Raw genomic sequence first — 25,642 nt, forward strand, 5'->3', positions numbered from 1 at the left:
TCTTTTGTCCTTTCTTGTTTTTTTGGTTTTAATTTGAATTTTTATTGTTTGATTTTTTTCCTCTCTAGTAACTGGTTAGTTTTACACAAGTCAGTTATACGTTGTTTTACCTTTCTTCTGGTGGTAACTCTAGCAGTTACAATGTGCATTCTTGACTTGGCTTCCCTGGTGGCTCAGACGATAAAGAATCTTGATTTACTACAATTTAGTAAAAATTACCTGGAGAAGGCAATGGCACCCCACTCTAGCAACTCTTGCCTGGAGAATCCCATGGACGGAGGAGCCTGGTGGGCTGCAGTCCATCGGTCGCTACCAGTCGGAGACGACTGAGTGACTCCACTTTCACTTTTCACTTTCACACATTGGAGAAGGATATGGCACCCCACTCCAGTGTTCTTGCCTGGAGAATCCCAGGGATGGGAGAGCCTGGTGGTCTGCCGTCTATGGAGTCGCACAGAGTCCGACACGACTGAAGCGACTTAGCAGCAGCAGCAGTAAAAATTACCAGGGCTTCCCTGATGGTTCAATGGTAAAGAATTTGCCTACTAATGTAGGAGACGTGGGTTCGATCCCTGAGTTGGGAAGATCCCCTGGAGAAGGAAATGGCGACCTACTCCGATATTTTTGCCAGGAAAATCCCATGGACGCAGGAGGCTGTTGGGCTACAGTCCATAGGGTCACAAAGAGTCAGTCGATCATGACTTAGTGACTAAACGACGACAAAAATGACTACTTTTACCACTTTCCCAGTAACGTTAGGATCTTATGATACTTTAACTCTATTTACCCTCTTCTGTATTTTGCATTATTTTTGTCAAAAGCATTATTCTATGTAATTTTAAATCCCACAAGATAGTTAATATTGTTTTATCGAGTTTGTGTTGATTAAACATATTCAAAAATTACTTTTTCCAGTGTTCTTCATTCCTTCTTTCATTCCTTATTTCTGTCTGGGATCACTGTCCATCTGTTGGAAGAACTCCCTTTTAGGGTTTTAGTGCTTTCCTGTTGCCATGAATTCTCAGTTTTTCTTTGTCTAAAAAATGTGTTTACTTCACCTTTATTTGAAAGAAATTGTTTTTCTGGGTCTAGAAATCCAAATATGTGCTTCTATACCAACTACCACTTAATAGTCTTACAGATAGATGAAAATTTATTGAGCTTCAAATAATTTTCATAATTTATTAAGTTGACATTGATCTTGCTGTTCTAGTCAATGTCATGTAATTTCTCCTGACATCCCCTTCTTTCTAGTGTTCTATAATGGGAATAGTCTCAGGTTTGAAAAGAAAAATACTTAAGAGTCAGTTTAACTTAAACCAAGTCATTTAACTTCCCTGAGCCAGTTTCATCATGTCTAAAAGGGGGGAAATATATTAATGGCTTTATTTCACTGGGAAATTATGAGGCTCTGTTGAGATCTGTATGAAAGTGCTTTGTAATATGTAAAGTACCAATCATTTAAAAAAATTTAGTGTTATTATTTACAGGAACAGAAACATTTTCAGTGTATACATCCAGGATTTTCTTACAAATGCACATTTTGTTGAACACCCACAAAATGGTTAAAAAGACGGTATTCATGTATGTATGTATTGGTATATACTTTGCCTTTTATGTTTGAAGTTACATAAAACACAGCTTACACAAGGTCAGTGGCAAATTTATTTCTGATCTTTCAAACAACTAATAAGAAAAGCGAGACCTGGCTAGTTATATAATTCAAAATACCCAGAAGGTAAAATTAACCCATTATTCAGGAGAAAAGTTCTTTCTTAACACTAAGTTCAGAAATTTCCCCTTAGTTTTCTTAATGATGTAGATTATTTAAAATATTTTTCTACTGGTTTAGAGATGAATGATTTTCATAGTTATTACAAGTTAGTGTTGGACTGATCTAGAACCTTAATATTCTGTTTCATACTCTAAAGGGAGAATTTATGCACATTAATATGAGCTGCAGGCAACCACTCTCCCACCCTATTTGCAAATGGATTCTATTTAGAAAACTAATAAAGATGCCGGCTTCCTTTTCAAAATTCTTGGGCACACATTAGAGGGAAGGCTAGGCTAATAAATTTAAATTTCATTTTGCATATATAACACTAACTGAACTGCCTTAGGAAGACAGTATTTATCTGCATTTTAGTTTTCCTTCGAAGAGGTTAATTCAAAGATTCCTTACTACCTTTATCAAATATTTATTGAGTCCCTACGCTGTGTAGGCATATTCCTGTTGGATTGTTTGCTCTCCTCTGACAAAAGGTGTTCATTTAGACTTACATTTTGTGCTTTCTTCTTTCATTTTTTTCCTTTTTTTTTTTTTAAAAATAAACATGTATTTAAGTAGAAAACAAAGTGTATGTTAGTGCCTCACATCCAGTGCCCTAGATCATCTGAGGTTTTGTATTTTGTATGATGATCAAATTTAAAAGAGGACATTTATTCCTCATTCAGATTCTTTGATTGTGTCTTTAGGTCCCTGGCATGCATTTTGTATGAGATGTGCTGCATGAATCATGCATTCACTGGCTCCAATTTCTTATCCATTGTTTTAAAAATTGTTGAAGGAGACACTCCTTCTCTCCCTGAGAGATACCCAAGACAGCTGAATGCTATTATGGAAAGGTACGGAAAGAAATGTATTGCTGCATAAACAATGTTAAATTGTACTTACATTTTAGTTCATTTGAAAAATAATCTTCTTTTTAAACATTGCAGCATGTTGAACAAGAGTCCTTCATTGAGACCATCTGCAATAGAAATTCTAAAACTTCCTTACATTGATGAACAACTACAGGTATTTAAAATGAAAGGGATATTGGGAAGTACATATTAGCATTTATATATCTTCTAGGACTTGAAGATGTGCTGCATTAAAGAATCAGGCAGAAAGGAGAAACAAGAAGTTTTTTAAAAGCTGGGGGAGATTGTTAGTAGTCAGTCTCTTTGCCAAAGAAGGTGTGTGAGCTCCAGTTCCCTGATGCCCCAGATATGAGAAGTTAGAATTGTCATTTTCTCCCTAACAGCAACATCCGCCCTTAGAACTCTTGACTCACAAATCTTTCCTTGTTACTTCATAAGTATATTCCTGCTAGTATAACAATGTACTACTAATGATGCAAAATCTGGAGGTTTCATTAGGCCTTTATTATTCTGCTCCTTTATTTTGTATCCTAATAATACTTTTTATTGCTTAGCTGAGTTTATTTTGTTTTCCTGTAGATTAGACATTCTGATGTAGAGAATCTGCCTTCAATGGTAAGAACAGAAAATGATATCCTCTCAGGAGGTTTTGTTTTTGTTTGTTTGTTTTAGATTTCATAGGCTTTTACAATCCAAATCCCTCAGGCAGATTTCCTTTAATTTTGTGAATAATTTTAAGTGGACCCACAAAGCAGTCATTCACCTTCACAAATGGACACACCTTTTCACAGGAAGCAGGGATGCTGACTTGATGTGCAGTTGTTAGTTGAGCACCCAGCACTGCTGACACTCCAGGCCTGGGGGGAGGTTGGTTAAATGACAGGCACAGATATGGCTTTTGTCCTTTGAAGCTTGACTGCTAGTAAGAGGATCCAATAACCAAGAAAAAGTAAGCAAGTAAAAAAAATTATTGTAAACTATCAGAAGCACTAGGAAGAAAGAAAACAGGATGCTGTGAAATACAGTAAAGGGAGGACTTTGTTGGTCAGAGAAGGAGCAGGTTGACATTGCAACATCAGTGAGACAGTGAGAAGCAGCCAGCCCTACAGAAAGCCTGAATGAGAATGTTGGGATCACATGGAGTGGGTGCTATAAAGCCCTGACTTAGGTGATATTCCCTGGAGGAGGAACCCCTAAAGATGTGGGATGAGCATGACAGGACGGAGAGGTGATAGGAGCTCCCTGATGCTTGTAGCTCTCCCTGAACATAGCTGTCCTCTTGTCTGAGGGCAGACTTCTGAGAAGAGGCTGGCTATTGTGATCAAAACCACAATGAAGGGTATGTGAGCCGACAAACAAACAATTCGCAAGGTATCCAATAGATTCCCTGGGAATAGGGTGAGACAAGTGAGGCATTTGCCCTGGTGCAAAATTAAAGAGGATGCCAAGAACTCAGTAATCAAGATAAACTGTGTTGTGATGCAATGTTTAAAAAATCCAAAGTGATGCTAATTAAAAATCCATAGTAACAAAGTACCTAAAGTTCAAGGACAGGATCCAACAAGGCTCGGATTGAGGTGAAGCTAAAATGAAGCAGGGATGAAACTGCAGAGCTTTCCCAGGGATGAAAGTCCCTCCGTGTCCGCTGTTACTGTAGAAAAAGGCTTTTCAGTCTCACTAGCTCTTCCCTGAGTTCCAAAATGCAGACTCAAACTGTTACTAATTAGAAAAATGAGGGAATGCAGAAACAAAAGAAAAGCAGTCAAGCAAGAAAAGTAAGATAGTCTAAACAATAGTTCCATGAATCCTAGGTCTTCCCCCAAGGGATATATATAATGACCTGTTGCATACCTTTGAGTTGTTCTGCAGAAACTAAGACCCCCTACCCAGGTGGTGACTATATGATGCCCACTAGTACATAGACCTCAGACTGGTTGATGATTAAGATTTCCAAAACACCACCCTACCTGTCACCTCACCACCTACCAGTCCTAAGAAAGTCTGTGAGCTGCAACCCTCACCCTAAATGTTGCCTTTAAAAAACTTTCCCTAAAGTCATATTCACACTGCTATATTCAAAATGGATAACCAACAAGGACCTATTGTTTAGCACATGGAACTCTACTCAAAGTGATGTGCCAGAGTGGATGGGGGTGGGGTCTGGGGGAGAATGGATGCATGTATGTGTGTGGCTGAGTCCCTCCTCTGTTCACCTGAAGCTCCCACAACATTGTTAATCAGTTATAGGCCAGTACACAAATAAAAAGTTTAAAGTTTGGAAAGAAAACAAACCCTTCCCTGAAAGCTATCAGGGAGTTTGGGTCTTTTGAATATTAGGTGCCCATTCTCCTTTCTTGGCACCCTGCCATAAACACTGTACTTTCCTGCACCACAATCTGCTGTCAGTAAATTGGTTTTGCTGGCAAGTAGACCTAAGGTCAGCTTGAAAAGAAAGTGAGATGGAATGCTGTAAGTTTAGGACTGGGTTTGATATTGTATTCTCCAAGGCTTTTTGTCATTAATTTTAAAAATATTATTGTATTAAAATACTATTTATCTTAGTTACTGAGTTTCTTGTGCCCCTTAAATTTGCACCTGAGAAGTGAGTGCCCTCTCACCCTAGTCCTGGCCCTGGTGATGCTGAAACTTGGCCTGTGTGCACCAGTGCTGAACCAACTGTTGGAGACAAGAGTTCTGGGTGAGGTAGAGAAGAATAGCTTTATTGCTTTGTCAGACAAAAGGGGACACAGTGGGCTCATGCCCTCAAAACTGTGTGTTCCAATGCAGGGGTCCTGGTGGCTCAAACACTAAAGCGTCTGCCTACAATGCGGAAGACCCGGGTTCAATTCCTGGGTAGGGAAGATCTCCTGGAGAAGGAAATAGCAACCCACTCCAGTATTCCTGCCTGGAAAATCCCATGGTTAGAGGAGCCTGGTAGGCTACAGTCCACTGGGCCACAAAGAGTCAGACGCGACTGAGTGACTTCACTTTCACTTTTCACTTTATAGCAATGGTTCAAGGGTGGGGTTACTGATAAGGTCAGGGTGTGTGCAGGGCCTTTACTCCTTTAGTCTGGTCTCAAGTGATCTCCTCATGAGCTTCTGTGGTCCCTGAGATTATCAGTCTGTGACCTTCTCTGTGGAATGAGGAATGCTTCCTCAAGTAGTTAACATCTTCCATTTATTCAGGGTTTTAGTTCTGCAGAAGAGCTCAGAGATACTGTTATACGCACCCCTCGAGGGGGACCAGGACTCTGCCCTAAGGCTGCACTGTTGTTTTTTGCCTACTCCTCCCTTGTCTCTGCATCCCCTCCCTTCCCTGATCAACAACTATTTGAACCCGCCCTTTGGAATCAGGGAAGGTCATGGAGGCTGAGTCTGTTCCCTATAAACGAGAAACAGGTGACACAGAAAGACTTTCTTGCCCAGGAGCCCCGCAGGTTTCTGCTTGGTTTCACTGGGAGTGAAGACATTGTCCACTAACAGCCCTGAGGTGGGAGAAAGCTGTGTATTCTTGGAGCTGAGAAAAGGCCTGTCTGTATCTGGGTGACTGGAAGTGAGAGAGCGATATGAGGTGAGAGGGGTAGGCAGGGGCCTGACCCACAGGAGCTGCTGTGTAATGTTTTAAACCCTTTACAGAAGGAAAAATGTTACTGGTCGGTTTGATTTTAAGCCTCAGACACGGTCAATAGTATTACACATCAGAAAAGGCCCCTGGTCATTTTATGCCTCTTCATCCCTGAAGAGGATTCTTTAAGGCGTGTTATGGCTGTTCTTTTTTCAGGACCTGATGTGTCGATATTCGGAAATGGCCCTGGAAGACAAGAATTTGAATAGTCAGGAGGAAGCAGCTTATATAATTAATGCTGTGTAAGTAATTGCTTTATTTTAAAAAAAGGCCCACTGAGTATAAATGTTAAATGCATTTATCTTAAAAAATCTATTAGTGGTAAGCTGACTGCATGTAGTATCCTAGAATTCACTTAAGTCTTGCCAAGAAATTAAGGAGCTTCAGTAACTTGATGTTTCAAATCCCTTTGCCCCAGGTGGTAGCAAATTGAAACCATAAAAGTTTAAACCTCTACAAAGCTACAAAGCTTTACAGATCTGCAGGGTAGCTCTGCAGTTGCACTGTAAGTATATAAAGAAATTTATCTTTCAAGCATTTAGTGACGTTTATGCTAATGAACATTCAGATTAAGCATAAATGGCTATCACATATTGTTTGTTTAGCAGGAACTGGCAGAGTATCTATTGAAAAGTCGACACTGTGGAATCTTGGGACAACTGAAAATAAGCCAAAATTTACTTTCTTGAGATGTACATAAGACCTAGAGAATGTGTGTTTCATATTTCTCTCTCCTGCGTGATTCAGAGTTCCTGTGCCATAACTTACAAGAGCCCAGAATACTAGCTTATGTCAGAATAGCCATGTGTCGCTGTGCAGCCTGTTACTGCACAACTCCAGAGGGCACCACTGAGAAGACCAAATCTATAATTTTGCTAACGAAACTGTATTTAATTTTGTGAGGACCCAGTGAGAGTGACAGTCCCTCCCAGAGCTGTGCAAGGCTGTGAAGTAAGAACGTTAGCCATTAGCAGCTTGATCTTCAAGGTCAAATTACACAAATATGCTTCTCTATCTCCCAGTCCAGTGGTTTCTCAACTGTGCTATGTTTGTCTTCCATATTCACATTCAAACTGAGGGAACTGGTCCATCCAAGGTATTCAGTCATTTTTTAATGCATGGTTTCCAGTTAAAATACCCTGTACATTAAGAGATATATCTTTAGGCATGCTCCTATAACCTAGTTTTCTTGGGTTACTACCTATTTTTTCAAGAATGCTTGGAACTTCTCATTTTAGTTTATTAATGGGATATGTGAGAATAATAGATACCTTATTTTTAAAATAGTGGACTTACTTTAGCTATCAATTTGCACTGTAATTGAGAAACAGTTTGCCTGACTGTGCTTACAATTTTGTTGTGCTCGAATCCAGTTCTTTGGGTGGTCTTTCACATTATGAGATATTGATTTCAAATTGTAACTGTTATTTTCAAGATATATGACTCTGTTTTGAGGGTTCTTTTTGGTCTTACAAAGACTAAGGGCATATGTATTCCTGAAAACTGCATGGCCCCTGGAGGTTCTGGTCTGAACTATATTCCAGAAGAATGAGAACTGCCTAGCAATCATTAAAATTTCCTCATAACGTTTCTTCAGGAGGGAGTTGAGTGCAAAAGGCATTCCACTATTGGGCCATAATCAAGCCAAATGCCATTAAGAATGTGGCTGCAGACCTTTCAGTACATTTAACATATGCACATTACTTTAACTGAAGAAAGAGGCTCTTGAATAATATTGGCTAACATTTCCAGAGGTAATGACCATATACTTTGCTCTGTTATAAGCTCTTTGCCTGAATTAGCTCATTTAACCTCAAAGTGACCCCATAAAATAGGTACTATTATAATTATTATTATTTAAATGATCATAGAGAGGTTAAGTACCTTGTCTAAAGGCATATAGCATGTAGCCTAATGCAGGAGACCCTGGTTCAGTTCCTGGGTTGGGAAGATCTTCTGGAGAAGGGATAGGCTACCCACTCCAGTATTCTTGGGCTTACCTGGTGGCTCAGATGGTAAAGAATCCGCCTGCAATGCGGGAGACCTGGGTTCTATTCCCAGTTGGGAAGATCCTCTGGAGAAGGGAAAGGCTCCCCACTCCAGTATTCTAGCCTGGAGAATTCCATGGACTGTATATTCCATGGGGTTGCAAAGAATCAGACATGACTGAGTGACTTTCACTTTCACTTTAAGAGCTAGAATTTGAACCCAGTGAATGTTCTTAACCACTCAATTAATCACTATGCCGTGAAAATACCTACTGGGGAGGAGGAACTTTCAAGATGGCAGAGGAGTGAGACGTGGAGATCATCTTACATATACATAAAAAATATGTCTGTATGTGGAACAACTCCTACAGAACATCTACTGAACACTGGCAAAAGACCTCTAAGCTAATCTCTGTGTAACAGGGTAAGGCAAAAGAAATCAGGAAAAAAAAAAAAAAGAGCCAGAGGGATCAGGACAGAACCTGTGCTTCAGGGAGGGACCTATAAAGGAGGAAAAGTTTTCACGCACTTGGAAACCCCCTCACAGAGGGAAATGGGGGCAGACAGAACCTCAGAGGGGAGCACAGCAACAGGTGAGCAGAAGGCAAAGCAGAGAGAATTCAGCACAGAGGTCAGTACCGACCAGCACTTCCCAGCCTGAGATGCTTGTTTGCGTGCCTGCCGTGGTGAGTCGGGGCTGGGTGCTGAGGCTCAGTCTTTGGAGTCAGGCCCCAGGAAGAGGACAGGTTTAACTGCCATGAAGACAGACTGAGGGGGCTACTACAACACAGTTGAGGGAGTCCAGGGGAAAGCCTGGGCCAGCCAGAGAGACAAGGGACTTTCTAACTCTGAACGCTTGCAGATGGCAGGACCCCACCTTTATAAGTACCAGAGGCAGGATGGGCCACTGCTGCAGTTCGTGACCCCAGGAGTGGGTGTGAAGGCTGCTGCAGCTGCCACCAAGCCATGAGCAGGCAGGTTGCTGCCCATACCTTACTGGGAGCCTGTGCAGCCTGGCACTGCCGAGGGACCCACAAGCTGGGGCCAATTCCCCTGGGACAGCACATGGCTTGCCTCAGGCTGTAGCAAATCCCTGCAGGCCTCTGCTACCACAGACACTCCTCACCCATCCAGTTGTGTCTGCTGTGCCTCCCCTGCTCCCCAGCCCCAGCCCGACTGAGCAAGTGAGCCCTGTGCGGCTGCTGCATTTGCTTCCCCGGTGGCTCAGCTGGTAAAGAATCTGCCTGCAATGCAAGAGACCTGGGTTTGACCCCTGGGTTGGGAAAATCCTCTGGAGAAGGGAACCGGCTACCCACTCCAGTATTCTGGCCTTGAGAATTCCATGGACTGTACAGTCTACGGGGTCACAAAGAGTCAGACATGACTGAGCAACTTCCGCTGTCTGGGCTGGGAACAGACAATGGAATGTGGCCTACAAACAGAGGTGGGGCCAAAACCAATGCTGAACACGAGGAGCTGTGTGACCAAAGAAGAGGAAGGGAATTCACTTCTGTAGCTGCAGGTGCAGCAGGTTAAATCCCCGCAATTAGCTTGAGGCTGTGGATTTTGGTGGCAACTGTGGACTTTGGGGGCAACTGTCGCCTTTGGAAGCAAGTACAAGCTGGAGTAAGACCAGATCCGAGTCTGAGCTGACTCCACAGTGCCAGCAGGTCCAGAGACCTTCCTAGAAATATTAGAGAACTTTCTGAGTAGACAGATTGGCTGGAGCTCACTATGTGGCAAGGACAACTGAGGCCACAGGAAAATATTCTTCTTACTACCACTCTCTTTTCTTTTTCATTTCATTCTATTGTTCTTTTTTTTATTAGTTCTTTAATTTTTTGTTTTTACTTACTTTTTGCTTTTTTAATGCTTTAAAAAATTATTGTATTTTCCCCTATTTCTACAGTAGTTTTTCCTTTTATTGTATTTTCCCCTGTGTTTTTGGTTTCGTATTTTTGCTACTCTAGTTTTTAGTGTTTGTTTTCATTTGTATGTTTGTTTATTGGTTTGATTGCCTCTTCTTTGTTGGTTCCTCTTTTTATTCTTTCTTCTTTTTTGTGTGTGTGAGTTTCATTGTGTGTTCCTGTATGTTTAGTGTTGCTTTTACCATTTGTCGTGGGGTTTTGTCTGTCCATTCTTTTTGTTTGTTTGTATATTTGCTTGATATTTATTCTATTTCTCTCTTTGTCTTTCTCTTCTGTGCTGTGTGGCTTGTGGAGTCTTTGTGCTCCAGTCAGGGTTTGAGCCTGAATTTCCAAAGTGGAAGACGGAGTCCATAACATTGGACAACAGCAAACTCCTGACCCCATGGAATATTAATCAGCAAGAGCTCTCCCAAAGGTGTCCATCTCAATGCTAAGACCTGACCTCACATGAAGACCAGCAAGCTCCAGTGCCAGACAATCACACCGAACAACTAGCCAAACAAGAGCACAACACTACCTGTTAGCAGACAGGCTTCCCAAAGGCATGCTGAGCTCACAGACTCCCCAAAACATACCACTGGACATGGCATTACCCTTCAGAGAGACAAGATCCAGCTCCACCTACCAGAACACAGGCACCAGTCCCCCGCCAACAGGAAGCCTTCACAAAGCACTGGTCTGACCCCACCCAATGATGGCAGAAGTAAGAGGAACTACAGCCTTGCAGCCTGTGAAAAGAAGACTCCAAACACAGTAAATTAAACAAAATTAAAAGATAGAGAAATATGCAGCAGATGAGGGAGGATGCTAAAAATGAAAAAGACCAAACAAACGAAGAGGAAATAGACAGTCTACCTGAAAAAGAATTCAGAGTAATGATAGTAAAGATGATCCAAAATCTCAGAACTAAAATGGAGGCACAGATAAATAGAACAGAGGCCCAGATTGAGAAGACACAGGAAATGTTTAACAAGGACCTATAAGAAATAAGTAGAGTTGCTCAGTCGTGTCCGACTCTTTGTGACCCCATGGACTGTAGCCTACCAGACTCCTCAGTCCATGGAATTTTCCAGGCAAGAATACTGGAGTAGGTTGCCATTTCCTTATAGAGGAGAAAGAAAGCTTAGGGCTCACTTGCTCAGTCAGGCTGGGGAGTAGGAGAGGTACAGCAGACACAACTGGGATGAGTAGGGAGTACCTGTAGTGGCAGAGGCCTGCGGGGATTTGCTATAGCCTGAGGCAGGTCATGTGCTCTTCCAGGGGAACTGGCCCCAGTTCGTGGGTTCCTTGGCAATGCCAGATCGCACAGGCTCCCAGGAAAGTGTGGGCAGTGACCTGACAGTCAATGATGGACACCATAATGACTGATAAAAATTATGCTAGAGGGAACCAATAGCAGAATAACTGAGGCAGAATAATGGATAAGTGAACTGAAAGAATGGTGGAAATAACTGAAGCAGAGTAGAATAAAGAAAAAAGAATGAAAAGAAATGAGGACAGTCTCAGAGACCTCTGGGAAAACATTAAGTGTACCAACATTCGAATTAAGGGGTCCCAGAAGAGGAAGATTATATGAAAAGGTATGAGAAAATATTTGAGGAGATCATAGTTGAAAATTTCTCTAACATGGGAAAGGAAATAGCCACCCAAGTACAAGAAGCTCAGAGAGTCCCATATAGGATAAGCCCAAAGAGAAACATGCCAAGACACATATTAATCAAACTAACAAAAATTAAACACAAAGAAATATTAAAAACAGCAAGGGAAAAGCAACAAATGACATACAAGGGAATCCCCTTAAGGGTAACAGCTGATCTTTAAGCAGAAACTCTACAGGCCAGATGGGAGTGGCAGAATATACTTAAAGTGATGAAAGGAAAAAACCTACAACCAATATTTCTCTATATAGCAAGAGTCACATTCAGATTTGATGGAGAAATCAAAAGCTTTACAGATAAGCAAAAGTTAAGAGAATTCAGCACCACCAAACCAGCTTTACAACAAATGCTAAAGGAAATTCTCTTGACAGGAAACACAAGAGAAAGAAAAGACCTACCAAAAAAACAAAAAAAAAAAATTTGAAACAATAAATGGTAATAGGATCATATATATCAATAATTGATCCATTTACACTGTAAATGGATTAAATGCTCCAACCAAACAACACAGACTGGCTGAATGGATACAAAAACAAGACCTCTATATATGCTGTCTACTGCTGCTGCTGCTAAGTAGCTTCAGTCGTGCCCGACTCTTAGCGACCCCATGGACTGCAGCCCACCAGGCTCCTCCGTCCATGGGATTTTCCAGGCAAGAGCACTGGGGTGGGTTGCCGTCTACAAGAGACCAATTTCAAACCTAGGGGCACATACATACTGAAAGTGAGGGGCTGGAAAAAGATATTCCACGCAAATGGAAATCAAAAGAAAGAGACAAAGAAGGACACTACATAATAATAAAGGGATCAAGAGATCAATCCAAAAAAATTATAACAATTATAAATATATATGCACCCAACATAGGAGCACGTCAATACATAAGGCAAATGGTAGCAGTTATAAAAGAGGAAATAATCAGTAACACAATAATAGTGGGGGACTTTAACACTCCACTGACACCAATGGACAGATTATCAAAACAGACAATTGATAAGTAAACACAAGTCTTAAATGACACATTGGACCAGTAGACCTAACTGATATCTTATAAGACATTCCATCCAAAAGCAGTAGAATACGTTTTTTTTAATCTGGAACATTCTCTGGGGTAAATTATTTCTTGGGTCACAAATCGAGCCTTGGTAAATTTAAGAAAACTAATCCTATATCAGGCATTCTTTCTAACGACAATGCTATAAGATTACATATCAATTATGGGGGGGGGGCAGGAAATGTAAAAAACACAAACACATGGAGGCTAAACAGTACACTTCTAAATAACCAAGAGGTCACTGAAGAAATCAAAGAGGAAATTTTGAAAATACCTAGAAACAAATGACAATGAGAACACAACAACTGAAAACCTATGGGACACAGTAAAAGCAGTGCTAAGAGGGAGGTCTGTAGCAATACAAGCCTACATTGGAAAACAAGAAAAACATCAAATAAACAACCTGGCCTTAACCTAGAGCAACAAGAAAAAGAAGAACAAAAAACCCCCAAATTTAGTAGAGGGAAGGAAATCATAAAGATCAGAGCAGACATACTAAGGGCAGGGAAAGAGAGGGCAAGAGGAGAAGGGGGCATCTTGGACTCAATGGACATGAGTTTGAGCAAACTCTGGGAGACAGTGAAGGACAGGGAATCCTGGTGTGCTGCAGCCCATTGGGTCACAGAGTCAGACACGACTGAGTGAACCACAACAAGAGCATAAATAAATGAAAAAAAAATGAAGAAAATAATAGCAAAGATCAATAAAACTAAAAGCTGTTTCATTCCAAAGATAAACAAAATTGACAAACCATTAGCCAGACTCACCAGTAAAAAAGGGAGAAGACTCAAATCAATAAAATGCGAAGTGAAAAAGAGTTTACAACGGAAAACACAGAAACACAAAGGATCGTAAGAGCCTACTGTGAGCAACTATATGTCAATAAAATGGACAACCTGGAAGAAATGGACAAATTCTGAGAGAAGTATAACCTTCCAAGACTGAACCAGGAAGAAATAGAAAATATGCACAGACCAATCATAAGCACTGAAATTGAAACTCTGATTAAAAAAAAAAAATCTTCTGACAAGCAAATTTCCTGGGCCAGATGGCTTGAAGGCAAATTTTATCAAATGTCTAGAGAAGAGCTAACACATATCCTGCTCAAACTCTTTCAAAAAAACTGCAGAGGGAGGAAAACTCCGAAACTCATTCTCCAAGGCCACCATCACCCTGATACCAAAATCAGACATAGACGTCACAAGAAAAGAAAATCACAGGCCAAAATCTCTGATGAACATAGATGCAAAATCCTCAGCCAAGTTCTAGCAAACAGAATCCAACAACGCTTTAAAAGTATTCATACATCATGATCAAGTGGGGTTTATCTCAGAGATACAAGGATTCTTCAATACACACAAATGAATCAATGTGATACACCATATTAACAAATTGAAAGATAAAAACCATATGATCATCTCAATAGATGCAGAGAAAGCTTTAGACAAAATTCAACACACCTTAATGATAAAAAAAAAAAAAAACTCTCCAGAAAATTGGCATAGAAGGAACTTATCTCTGCATAATAAGGGCCATATACATCAAACCCACAGCAAACATTATTCTCAATGGTGAAAAATTGAAAGCCTTTCCTCTAGGTCAGGAAAAAGACATGAATGCCCATGCTCATCACTGTTATTCAATATAGTTTTGGAAGTCCTAGCCACAGCAATCAGAGAAGAAAAAGAAATAAAAGGAATCTAGATTGGAAAAGAAGAAATAAAACTCACTGTTTGCAGATGACATGATGCTATCTATACATAGAAAATCCTAAAGATGCCACCAGAAAATTACTAGCACTAGTCAGTGAATTTAGTAAAGTTTCAGGGTACAAAATTAATACAAAGAAATCCCTTGCATTCAAATAAAATGCCTAGGAATAAGCCTACCTATAGAGACAAAAGACCTGTTTGCAGAAAACTATAAGACACGGATGAACAAAATCAATAATGACACAATGGAGAGGTATACTCTGTTCTTGGATTGGAAGAATCAATATTGTGAAAATAACTATACTTTTCCCCAAACAATCTACAGATTCAACGCAATTTCTATCAAATTACCAAGGGCATTATCCACACATCTAGAAGAAAAAATGTTATAGTTTGTATGGGAACAGAAAAGACTCCAAATATCCAAAGAAATTCTTGAGAAAGAAAAATGGAGTTGGAGGAATCAACCTTCCTGACTTCAGACTATACTGCAAAGCCACATTCATCAGTACAGTATGGTACTGGCACAAAACCAGAAATAAAAAACAATAGAACAAGATAGAAATCGCAGAGATAAACCCTCACACATATGGACACATTATCCTTGACAAAGAAGGCAAGAATATACAATGGAGAAAAGACAGCCTCTTCAAAAAATGGTGCTGGGAAAACTGGATAGCTACACATAAATTAGAACACTTCCTAACACCATACACAAAAATAAACTCAAAATGGATTAAAGACTTACATGTAAGCCCAGAAACTATAAAGCTCTTAGAAGAAAACATAGGCTCTTAGAAGAAACCATAGTGTCGAAACACTCTTTGACATAGATTGCAGCACAATCTCTCACTCACCTCCTTGAGTAATGAAAATAAAAACAAAAATAAGTAAGTGGAACCTAATTAAACTTAAAAGCTTTTGCATGGCAAAGGGAACAATAAACAAGATGAAAAGACAACCCTCAGAAGGGGAGAAAGTAATTGCAAATGAAACAGCTGACAATTAATTTCCAAAATATATAAGTAGTTCATACAGCTCAAAATCAGAAAACAATGCAATCAAAAAATGAGTAGAAGACCTAAACAGATTTTTTCTAAAAAAGACATGAAGATGGCCAATAAACACATGAAAAGATGTTCAACATCACTCATTATTAGAGAAATGCAAATCAAAATCACAATGAAGTATCACCTCACACCAACCAGAATGGCCATCATCAAAAAATCTACAAACAACAAATGCTGGGGAGTTTGTGGAGAAAAGGGAACCCTCTTACACTGTTGGAAGGAATGTAAATTGCTACAGCCATTATGGAGAACAGTGTGAAGTTTCTTTAAAAAAAAAACAACAAAAACTAGGAATAAATATACCACATGACACAGCAACCCCACTACTGAGCATATACCCTGAGAAAACCACAATTCAAAAAGATACATGCACCACAATGTTCACTGAAGCCCTATTTATAATAGCCAGTACATGGAAGCACGTTAGATGTCTACTGACAGATGAATGAATGAGAAAGATGTGGTACATATATATATTACTCAGCCATAAGAAGAAGGAATTTGAGTCCGTTCTAGTGAGGTGGATGAACCTAGAACTTGTTATATAGAGTGAAGTAAGTCAGAAAGAGAAAAACAATATTGTATATTAACACATATATATGGAATCTGGAAAAACTGTATTGATGAACCTATTTACAGGGAAGGAGAGGAGACACAAACAGAGAGAATGGAGTTGTGGACACCCAAGGGAAAGAGAGGGTGGAAGGAATTAAGAATGTCACATTGACATATATACAACTCTATTGTATAAAATAAATAGCCAGTGGGAAGCTGCCACTATATAACATAAGATGCCCAGTCTGTCACTCTGTGATTACCTAAAGGGGTGGGCTAGGGGGAGGGGAGGGAGGCTTATGAGGGAGGAGATATATATATATATATATAAAATTATGACTGATTTGCATTGCTATATGGCAGAAACCAACACAACATTGTAAAGCAGTTTTCTTCCAATTAAAAAATAAATAAAATATTTTAAAATATCTACTGTGTGAAGCCTAGAAGACAGAGCATATTTAATAACATTTAGCTATTATAGTACTGGGGCTTCCCAGGTGGCTCAGTGGTAAAGAATTTGCCTGCCAATGCAGAAGCTGCAGGAGACACAGGTATGATCCCTAGATTGGGAAGATCTCCTGGAGGAGGAAATGGCAACCCACTCCAGTATTTTTGCCTGGAAAATCCCATGGACAGAGGAGCCTGGCAGGCTACAGTCCATAGGGTTGCAAAGAGTTGAATGCAACTGAGCATGCACATTATAATAGCATTTTGGGATACTTTTATGTGTCAGGCACTACATATACATTATCTCATATAATACTCATGATAGCCCATCCTTTATAGATGAGAAAACTGAGGTTCAGAGAGGTTCAGTAACTTGCTCAAGGATGCAGAACTAATAAATGGGAGAGATGGGATTCCAACCCTGTCTAATTCTAAATTTGTGTCCTATCCACATTGTTATTTACTCCTTAATAGTCAAGATCCTAATTTATCTTACACTATGAAAATCAGTCATAGGCAGTGAAATGAGCAGAAATTTGCAAAGTACATAATTTGCTTTTAAACAGAAATCTAATTTAAAAACTATTGCCAATTAACCACAGTCCTGCTTGGCTAATTACCTACCCAGAGTTTATTAGTTTTTGCTTGGCAAGTCTTGAGCTCTTTTTCCCTTCTCAGTAGTGTAATGATACTTCTGTAAAATACTTGTTTAATTTTTCTGAGCATGTTTGGGATGGGTTGCATGTGGGAATCTTTATTCTTATAGGCAAAAAAAGATTCACCTGCAGACCCTACGAGCACTGTCTGAGGTGCAGAAGATGACACCAAGAGAGAGGATGCGGGTGAGGAAGGTCCAGGCAGCTGATGAGGAGGCCAGGAAGCTGAAGTAAGTGACCTTCCCTTAGTGAAGGCTGCCTCTCAGGGCTCTAAAAGAATGTGCTAAAGAAAAGCAGAAACCACAAGAGAAAATTAAAATGTACATTCTTATATATTTATCAATTTTTTCTTTCACTCATTCGCTCAAAATATGGTGATTAGGTGTCAGACACTATTAATATCAGGCTTTCAGTCTTATGTGAAAAGAATGATTGACTGTCAGGGAGGTTATTAGGAATGAAAATACAACAACAACCTCTAGACAAAGCCTCTTTTTTGCTGATACCTTCTTTACATAGCCCTGTAAGGTGGCCTCACTATTCTGTCCATACTCTCCAGGTGTTTGCTAAACCCCCTCTGCCTGGAGTCCTGGCTGCTCTGTAGGGAGAAGAATGTGCCTGCAGGGAACTGTTGTCTGTAGAGATAAGACTGAAGATTGATGCTGAAGCTCCAATACTTTGGCCACCTGATGAGAAGAGTTGACTCCTTGGAAAAGACCCTGATGCTGGAAAAGATTGAAGGCAGGAGGAGAAGGGGATGACAGAGGATGAGATGATTGGATGGCATCACTGACTCAATGGACATGAGTTTGAGGAGGCTCCAGGAGTTGGTGATGGACAGGGAGGCCTGGCGTGCTGCAGTCCATGGGGTCACAAAACGTCAGACATGACTGAGGGACTGAACTGAACTGAACTGAGAGAGAAGACTGGAAGCAGCTCTGTTCTGTGAAGTGAAGCCCTTCGCAGTCTGGGGGCAGTGCTGCTTGTATGAGATCACTAGTGTTCAGAGTTTACACATGAAAGGGTGCTTCCAAAGAATCCCAAACTCCCAATTTCTCAAAGACTGATTTTTCAGCTGGTAAGTGACCCAATTGACTGATTTTTGTTCTTTCTTCCTCTGCCATTTTTTTTTTTTTTTTTTTTTGGTAGCTTAGAAGCCCCAACCAAGAACTAGAGAGACAAAAAGGCCTGAAAATAAAATCTGCCCATTTTATGACTTTGTTAATGTATCTGACCTCTTAATGAGGGGAAAAGAGGAAAGTGAAAAAGCTGACTTAAAACTCAACATTAAAGAAACAATAACGTGGCATCTGGTCCAATCAACTCATGGCAAATAGATGGGAAAAAGTGGAAGCAGTGACAGATTTTATTTTCTTGGGTTTCAAAATCACTACAGATGGTGACTGCAGCCATGAAATTCAAAGAAGTTTGTTCCTTGGAAGGAAAGCTATAACAAACTTAGAATATTAAAAAGCAGAGACATCAGTTTGTTGCCAAAGGTCCGTATAGTCAAAGCAACGGTTTTTCTAGTAATCATGTACGGGTGTGAGAGTTGGACCATGACGAAGGCTGAACACTGAAGAACTGAGGCTTTTGCATTGTGGTGCTGGAAAAGACTCTTCAGAGTCCCTTTGACAGCAAGGAGACCAAACTAGTCAATCCTAAAGGAAATCCACCCTGAATATTCATTGGAAAGACTTATGCTGAAGCTGAAGCTCCAGTACTTTGGCCACCTGAAGCAAAGAGCTGACTCTGATGTTGGGAAAGATTGAAGGCAGAAAGAGAAGACGGCAGCAGAGGATGAGATGGTTAGATCACATCACTGACTCAGCAGACGTGAATTTGAGCAAACTCTGGGAGACAGTAAGGACAAGGGAGCCTGGCATACTTCAGTCTGGAAGGAGTCGGACATGACTTACTAACAGAACAACAGCAACAACATTGTATCTGAAAAATGATTCAAGTTGTCCTTGTACTTGAAGTGTCTATCATGATGAACCATGTAAGAACCTGAGAGACCACTTCCTCTTATCAAATGTTTTCTTTAATAAATATGGGAAAAGATTTCTGTCACAGTGCTTCATGGGCAGTAGTGTGCTGATGAAGCCTCTGGGCCTGTGGGGGCCAGAGGAGTAGCTACTGTTAATAATTTGTTTGCTGATTCTATGGTGTAAATGTTCCAACAATGCCCCTTCAAAGTACCAATGTGATATTATTCAGTGTTCAGCTGGAAGATATGAACAATCCAGTATACCACTAAGTGTGGATTTGGTTGAGCAAATGTATTCATGAATATTGTTTGAACAGTTACATCAACTCATAGCCCCAGATCTAACACCTCAGGAATGCGGATATTTCCAGGGTACCATGGTTTGTGTCATTGGTTGAGGGTGAAAGGAAAATTAAATCTCTGACAGTAAAAGATTAAAAAAAATTAATAACTTGCACATTAGAAATTATTTCTCAGGTTAAAACTTCTTTAATATGCAAAGAAGTCATTGATCTTCCTCGTGACATTTTATATTTTTGTTATTAAAGTCAATAGTTTGTTAAATAAAGTTTGTTCTTGATTTTATGAATGAATTACATCAGCGTTGTTTTGATTATTGTTTCTAGGATTCAAGAAAGGATGGTTGTTAGCTAGAAAATGACTTCATTGTCATGAGGGTTATAATGTACTCCCCCACTTTAAAGACCAGAAAATTCGATGACAGAGATATTCAGTGATTTTTCAAGAAATCTAAGTATAAATTAGGGCACAAGTAATCACAAGAACTCAAATCTTTCCTCCAGTTTAACAACAGGTCTAGTAAATCAATTCCTGTTGTAGAGGAAACTGGAAATGTCCAAGAAAAATTGCTCTTCACAGTGGCTCTCATATTCCTTTCCATAAATTCTTTGAAATGTGGATCTATTTTCCATGTCTATGGCTTTGTTACCTAGTTATTGGTATGTGTTGGGCTCTCAGTCAGGCATCTGAGACACACCCCTGTCAGCACAGGCCAGAGCCCACAGGGCTGGCACTCCCTGCTGCGCTGAGTCCTGGGGGAAGGAGGAGCTGGTACCCTGCATGCTTCAAAGGAGAACCCACTTAGGCTGCGCCACGCTCATCCGTGAGAGAGAGACCGCAGGCTGGCTGCCCAACACCCTAGTCTGCCCGTTGAAACAGGGATCACATTTACTTATGAAACATAGATGTCGTCTTAGCAAATTGCAGGTCTTTGCCTATGTTCACTTTATGCAGAAAGCTTGTGGAAGAAAAATATGAAGAAAACAACAAACGGATGCAGGAACTGAGATCTCGGAACTTCCAGCGGCAGACTGTGGATGTGCTCCATGTGAGTGCGCTTCTGTTTTAAATTTTACAAAAGACCTTTTCTTACCTCGGGTTCTTCAGATTCATAGGGCCAATTGGGTAGGAAAAGGGACAAGGTAGGGGAAAAAAAACATCCAGACCAACTTTGCCCAATTCCAGGATGGACTGAGATTTGTCTAGAGTGGTAACTGTAGGCCAAAAGCTAGAGACAACACTATTTCAGAGCAGCTGTCCTAAGTGCCTGCTGTTTCAGGGTGACTTTATCAGGTTGGAATGAACAGCTGAGTTAAAGGTATGACTGTAGAACAGATATGTGTCTATCTAATTTTGAATTTCAGCCATGCTTTACTTCTCTAGTCCATTGTTCTTTTTGTCTTATTTTTCGTTCTTTCCCTCTTTATTTTCTGTCTCCCATCCATATTATCATACACTGTGTTACTAACTCCTTTGGTGAATTACCCTAGATATCCAATAATAAAGTTGCAGACTCACATGAAATGCACCCCAGATTCATGTCCTCTGCATCCCAAGCACCTGAATAGCAAATACCATTCCCTAATGGTTAAACACATCTTCATTGACCTTGATGTGGGCTTTGATACTTAACGTAGTTTTTCTTCAGGGTTGTATTTGGATAACGGACATCAACACCAACCTTGCAGCTCTTTTGGTAAAAGCAACTTGAGAAGGAGTCGTTTTTTGGGAGAAGTTCACTGTTTCAAATTCTGGTTATTTGTTCGTTGGTGACTCCTGCATCTGAGGGAGAGTCTTTCCTTTAGCAGGAAGGGCCAGGCCCCCTGAAGTTGTGGGGGTGATCCCTAGGCCTGCAGACACTCTTTCTACTACTGTAGCTCAGTCAGCAGAGGGCTCGGAATCTGGGGTGTGCAGGAGCCCGACTGGAGCTCACTGTGGGCAAAGCGGAGCCTGGGAACATTGTTTTCTGCTGCTCTCTGGCTGAGGAGTCACCTTTCTCGATGACTTAGTGGTTGTGAGTACTCTAGAGTTCTGAAAACCCAAAGCTAGAGCAGATGGGGGCCCAGCCTTCTCTGACCTTAGGAGTCTCTATCAATTGAACCCTCAGCAGACAACGTGGGGGTGCTGGTGCTGCTCTATCCCAACCCCGGTTCTCAGGGAAGCTGGCCTCAGAGATGTGGGGGTTGGGAGGGGTTTTTTTTTTTTTTTTCCTGGAATGCTCAGAGTCCCCTGCTTCTAAGGGATTTTACCCCCAGAGACGGGAAATTGAGAAGTACAGATGTGGTAATATTTTGTATTATAAAGCCTAAATAACTTTATTCTAACCATATTGAAGTTAGCATATGGTAAATAAAAACATAGTTTCAAGTATAATCTTACATTTTAGTGTTTGATAACTTCTTAACTTCTTTACTTTTCTTCATGGACCTTCAAAATCATCATTTTTGTGTTGTTTTTAATTTCTGATATGATTATTACCAGTGCAAAGCAACTGTACTATATGAGGTCCTATTCATCCTACAAAAATCAGGGCCCTTGGGGGATCCTAAAGTCACTTAAGATTTTATTAACTCTATATTACCCTACATGGTATTCCAGATCTTGGCTCAGTTGAGATGAGGAATGTGAGGATTTCACAGATTTTATGGAGTCCCAACTCATAACCTCCACAGTGTCTGCCGAGTTTCTCCCAATTCCCTCCCCATCCATCAGCAAGGAGCAGAGGCAGGAGGGAGGTGCCTGCAGCTGTCCTGGTCAGAGACAGTGGTGGTTCATTCTTTGGTTGGTAGGATTCAGTTCAACAATGTCTTTGGTCCTGAGCCTTTCAGAAGCAGCTTTCCTCAGGTGCATACTGATGAGGACAGGAAGCGCTGATTGCGCCCAGGGCTGATTGTGCCCAGCGCATGGTGTCGCTCAGCACCCCAGGTCTCTCTTCCTTTGTGCCAATCAGCTGCTTCCCTCTGGCCCGTTGGTACCATCCCACTCTCCCTCTTTCAAATGTCACGTTCTCTTCAGGAGAACCATCTTTGACCGCTCAGCTCCACAGTCAGCTGGCCCTTCTCCAAATTCTTATGGCTTCTAGCAGCACTTTTCAAACTTCAAAATGCACCTGAATCACTTGTTGGTCTTTTTGAAATGCAGATTCTGACTTGCCTTGTCTGGAGTGGGGCCTGAGATACTGCATTTCTAACAAACTCTCTGGTGATTCGGACGCTGCTGGGCCAGGATCACATTGATTAGTAATGAACAGAAATTGGGTTCTTGAAAGCAGCTTCAGATGGAGGAGGATCTGGGAAAGCCATGATGAACAGATCTTCTTGTTATCTCTCTAGGAAAAATAGAACATTTAATGGGAATGGAAGAAAAGGAGAGGTAGCCTGAGTGAAGGTTCTTGTTTCCCCTGGAGGAGGATGGAGAAAGGAGGCCAGGCAGAGTGGAGGCCATTCTGATCAGATTCATAGTTTCCAGCATTTCAGGTAGATTCTTTACTGACTGAACCAGTAGGGAAGCCCAGGAGTGAGGCAGGTGTAACATATTCAGAGAACCAAGGACAGAGCTGAACACTTTGCAGATGGACTAAAGGGTCTAGACATCTTGTGGAGAGGCATCAGTGAGCTGAAAAGGATGAAGTATAGTGTGAGAAATAAGTTGGATCATTCAGGTGCAAGAAGCTAAAGAAAAACATAATTAAAAAGGAAGAAGGAATGAAGAGGCACACACTCCTGTCTTTCCCCAAATGCTCATCTGTGGTTGAATTTCTTCCTCCTCTCACTGGGCTCTGTTCTCTAGTCCTCTTGCTTCTGTCTGGCGAACTGAAGCAAACCTCATTATATTTCAAAAGCAGTAGCTGGAGATAGAACCAGAGTTCAGAGAGACACAGGCTGGTTGTGTCACCCCTTAAACATTATAAAAATTCTTTGAGGCGTTTAGGAGAGTGGCTTGCTTTGTTTTTCAGATCCTGACTGACGGGGCTTTTTTCTCTGGCAGGCATTTTCTGCTCTGCTGGATTTGGGCTTTGAAATCTTGAAGTGTAGTTGACTGTGGAATCATGTTGTCACCATTTCTTAAAGGATTGTAGCTTAAAGCAACTAGATACCACGATGCACACACTAAGCCCAGTCTTGCTTTTACCCTGGGATATATGCAGGTGTGAAGGTTTTTGTGAAGAGTGTGGCAGGTCAGGCCTGCAAATGTGAAATAGTCTTGGGGATCAAAGAGCAGGTCATGTCCTGCTCCTTCTAAGACAATTATAACAGTTCTCTTCAAAGAGAACCTCAGAAAATCGAAGTCAATTGAGAATTCAAATACTTGTTTTCAAAAAATTTCTGAAATAGACGCAAAGGCACATTTCACACAGTCTCTGTTTTTTTGCATTATTGGTGATCCTTTGAAATTTGGAGCCCATTTCACCTCTTGCAACAATTATTATACAGTATAAAAATGGACTATTTTTCTTAAAAATATTTATGACTATATTTCCACAGATGCCACATCAGAGTGTCGCATAGCTGTGTTTTACTTATTTATTTAGGATTAGTTTGAAATGTCTCCTTTCGATGAGAAGGTGCTCTTAGACTAGTTCTCCATGAAAACCATTTATCCTGGAAAACAGGTCAATTCAGCATTAGGTCTGGGTGGCAAACACACACACACACACATATATAGACACAGTGATTAGCTGAAATGCCTGTTGATATATTTGAGAAGTTTAACTTAACATTTTTTTTTTTGAAGTATAAACTCTTATGTCACCTCTTAGATCTCTTTCTTTTAGGGAATTGAAATTCATAAAATCACGGAGCTGTAAAAGCTGGAAGAGTGCTTGAACATTATCAAAGCCAGCACTTGTAGTCTTGAGATGAGGAAGCTGAGCAGGGCTGGACTAGGCTGCGGGGAGCGTGAGGCCTGGGTGCACAATGGAAGGAGATCCTTATTCTCAGCAGACAATGCTGCAAGTCAGTACTTCCTTCCGTGTGCGCCCTGGGCGTCCCACCTGCCTCACCCTCACCATGACCCTGACACTCAGGCCAAGAGAGGTTATGTACTTTGCCCAAGGTCACCTGCCAAGTTAATTCAAAGTTGTTTCTCTCATCCCAAGCTGCCTTCCTAAGATTTGAAAATGTTATCATATTTAAGGGAGAGGATTAGCTAGACTTTTGTTTCCAAATCATTTTCTAAACAAGAATATTGTTTCACTTGTGATAATGCTGTTTCCTCTGATCAGCTTCTCATGAATTGTTCATTACTTTTTGCCAGGAATTTGATGACTCAGCTTCAGACAACCTGCCTGAGTCTCAGCCCATTCCTTCCCTGGATCTCCGCACACTTGGGTCAAATGTGGAGGACACCATAGCTGACCTTGGAGATCATGGTATGGATTTGCATCAGTGTTCAGAAAGCTGCTCTTGGATGACAGGTGGGCTGGTGTGGCTGACCGTCCTGTGGGCCTGGCGGCCTCTGGGGAAAGCTTCGGATATATGCAGCCACCTTCTATCATTTGCCAGAGCTGAGCTGAGGTGATACAGATTAGGAAACTGAGGCTTTGCCTACCCTCTCTGTCTTCTTGACATGGTGAAGATGAGCTAGACATTCACACTGAACAAGGGACCTCCCCTTCTGTATGAGTTAAACAGCATCACCCCTAACCTGTGTAGGACTGTGAATGCTCTGAAATACAGTCTCCCTCTGTAACTTGTTTTCCTGGCCCTCATGAGCCAGAAAAGAAAGTACTTAGAGCTGTCAGCCAAACTGGGTTATCATAGCCTAATGGTAAAAAAACATGAGTTTTAGAGTAAAATAGGCTGGCCCAGTGGGGGAAGCCCCTGGCAACAGTTTCCTTAACCATGCAGCAATCCATTAGTAAAGTGAATGAGCTGAGGCTGTTCCGTGCTCTCAGCACATGGTGAAAGCCAAGGAGAGGAAGCAGTTCATGACCCCGAGAGGGAGGGCTGGGAATGTGTGGCCTTGCAGTTCTGTACCCTTCTCCCCAGGGCTATGGACAAGTGCCAGAA

The 25,642-nt window shown here is 41.0% G+C and overlaps 1 protein-coding gene across 9 annotated transcripts in view; it reads left to right on the top strand.

Moving 5' to 3' along the window:
• Nucleotides 1-25,642, top strand: part of NEK11 (NIMA related kinase 11) — a 280,951-nt gene that overhangs the window by 112,170 nt on the left and 143,139 nt on the right. For 7 of the 9 annotated variants that reach the window (XM_043874531.1, XM_043874532.1, XM_043874534.1 and 4 more), the window contains 6 exons: nucleotides 2,479-2,628; nucleotides 2,722-2,800; nucleotides 6,430-6,515; nucleotides 17,452-17,571; nucleotides 20,586-20,679; nucleotides 24,888-25,002. In XM_043874531.1, the coding sequence (XP_043730466.1) occupies nucleotides 2,479-2,628; nucleotides 2,722-2,800; nucleotides 6,430-6,515; nucleotides 17,452-17,571; nucleotides 20,586-20,679; nucleotides 24,888-25,002 (644 nt within the window). The remainder of the gene's footprint in view (nucleotides 1-2,478; nucleotides 2,629-2,721; nucleotides 2,801-6,429; nucleotides 6,516-17,451; nucleotides 17,572-20,585; nucleotides 20,680-24,887; nucleotides 25,003-25,642) is intronic. The other 2 variants (XM_043874537.1, XM_043874535.1) reach the window with 1 other exon arrangement.

Source organism: Cervus elaphus, chromosome 19 (genome assembly GCF_910594005.1).
Source record: "Cervus elaphus chromosome 19, mCerEla1.1, whole genome shotgun sequence".
In the NCBI taxonomy this organism is placed as follows: Eukaryota; Metazoa; Chordata; class Mammalia; order Artiodactyla; family Cervidae; genus Cervus; species Cervus elaphus.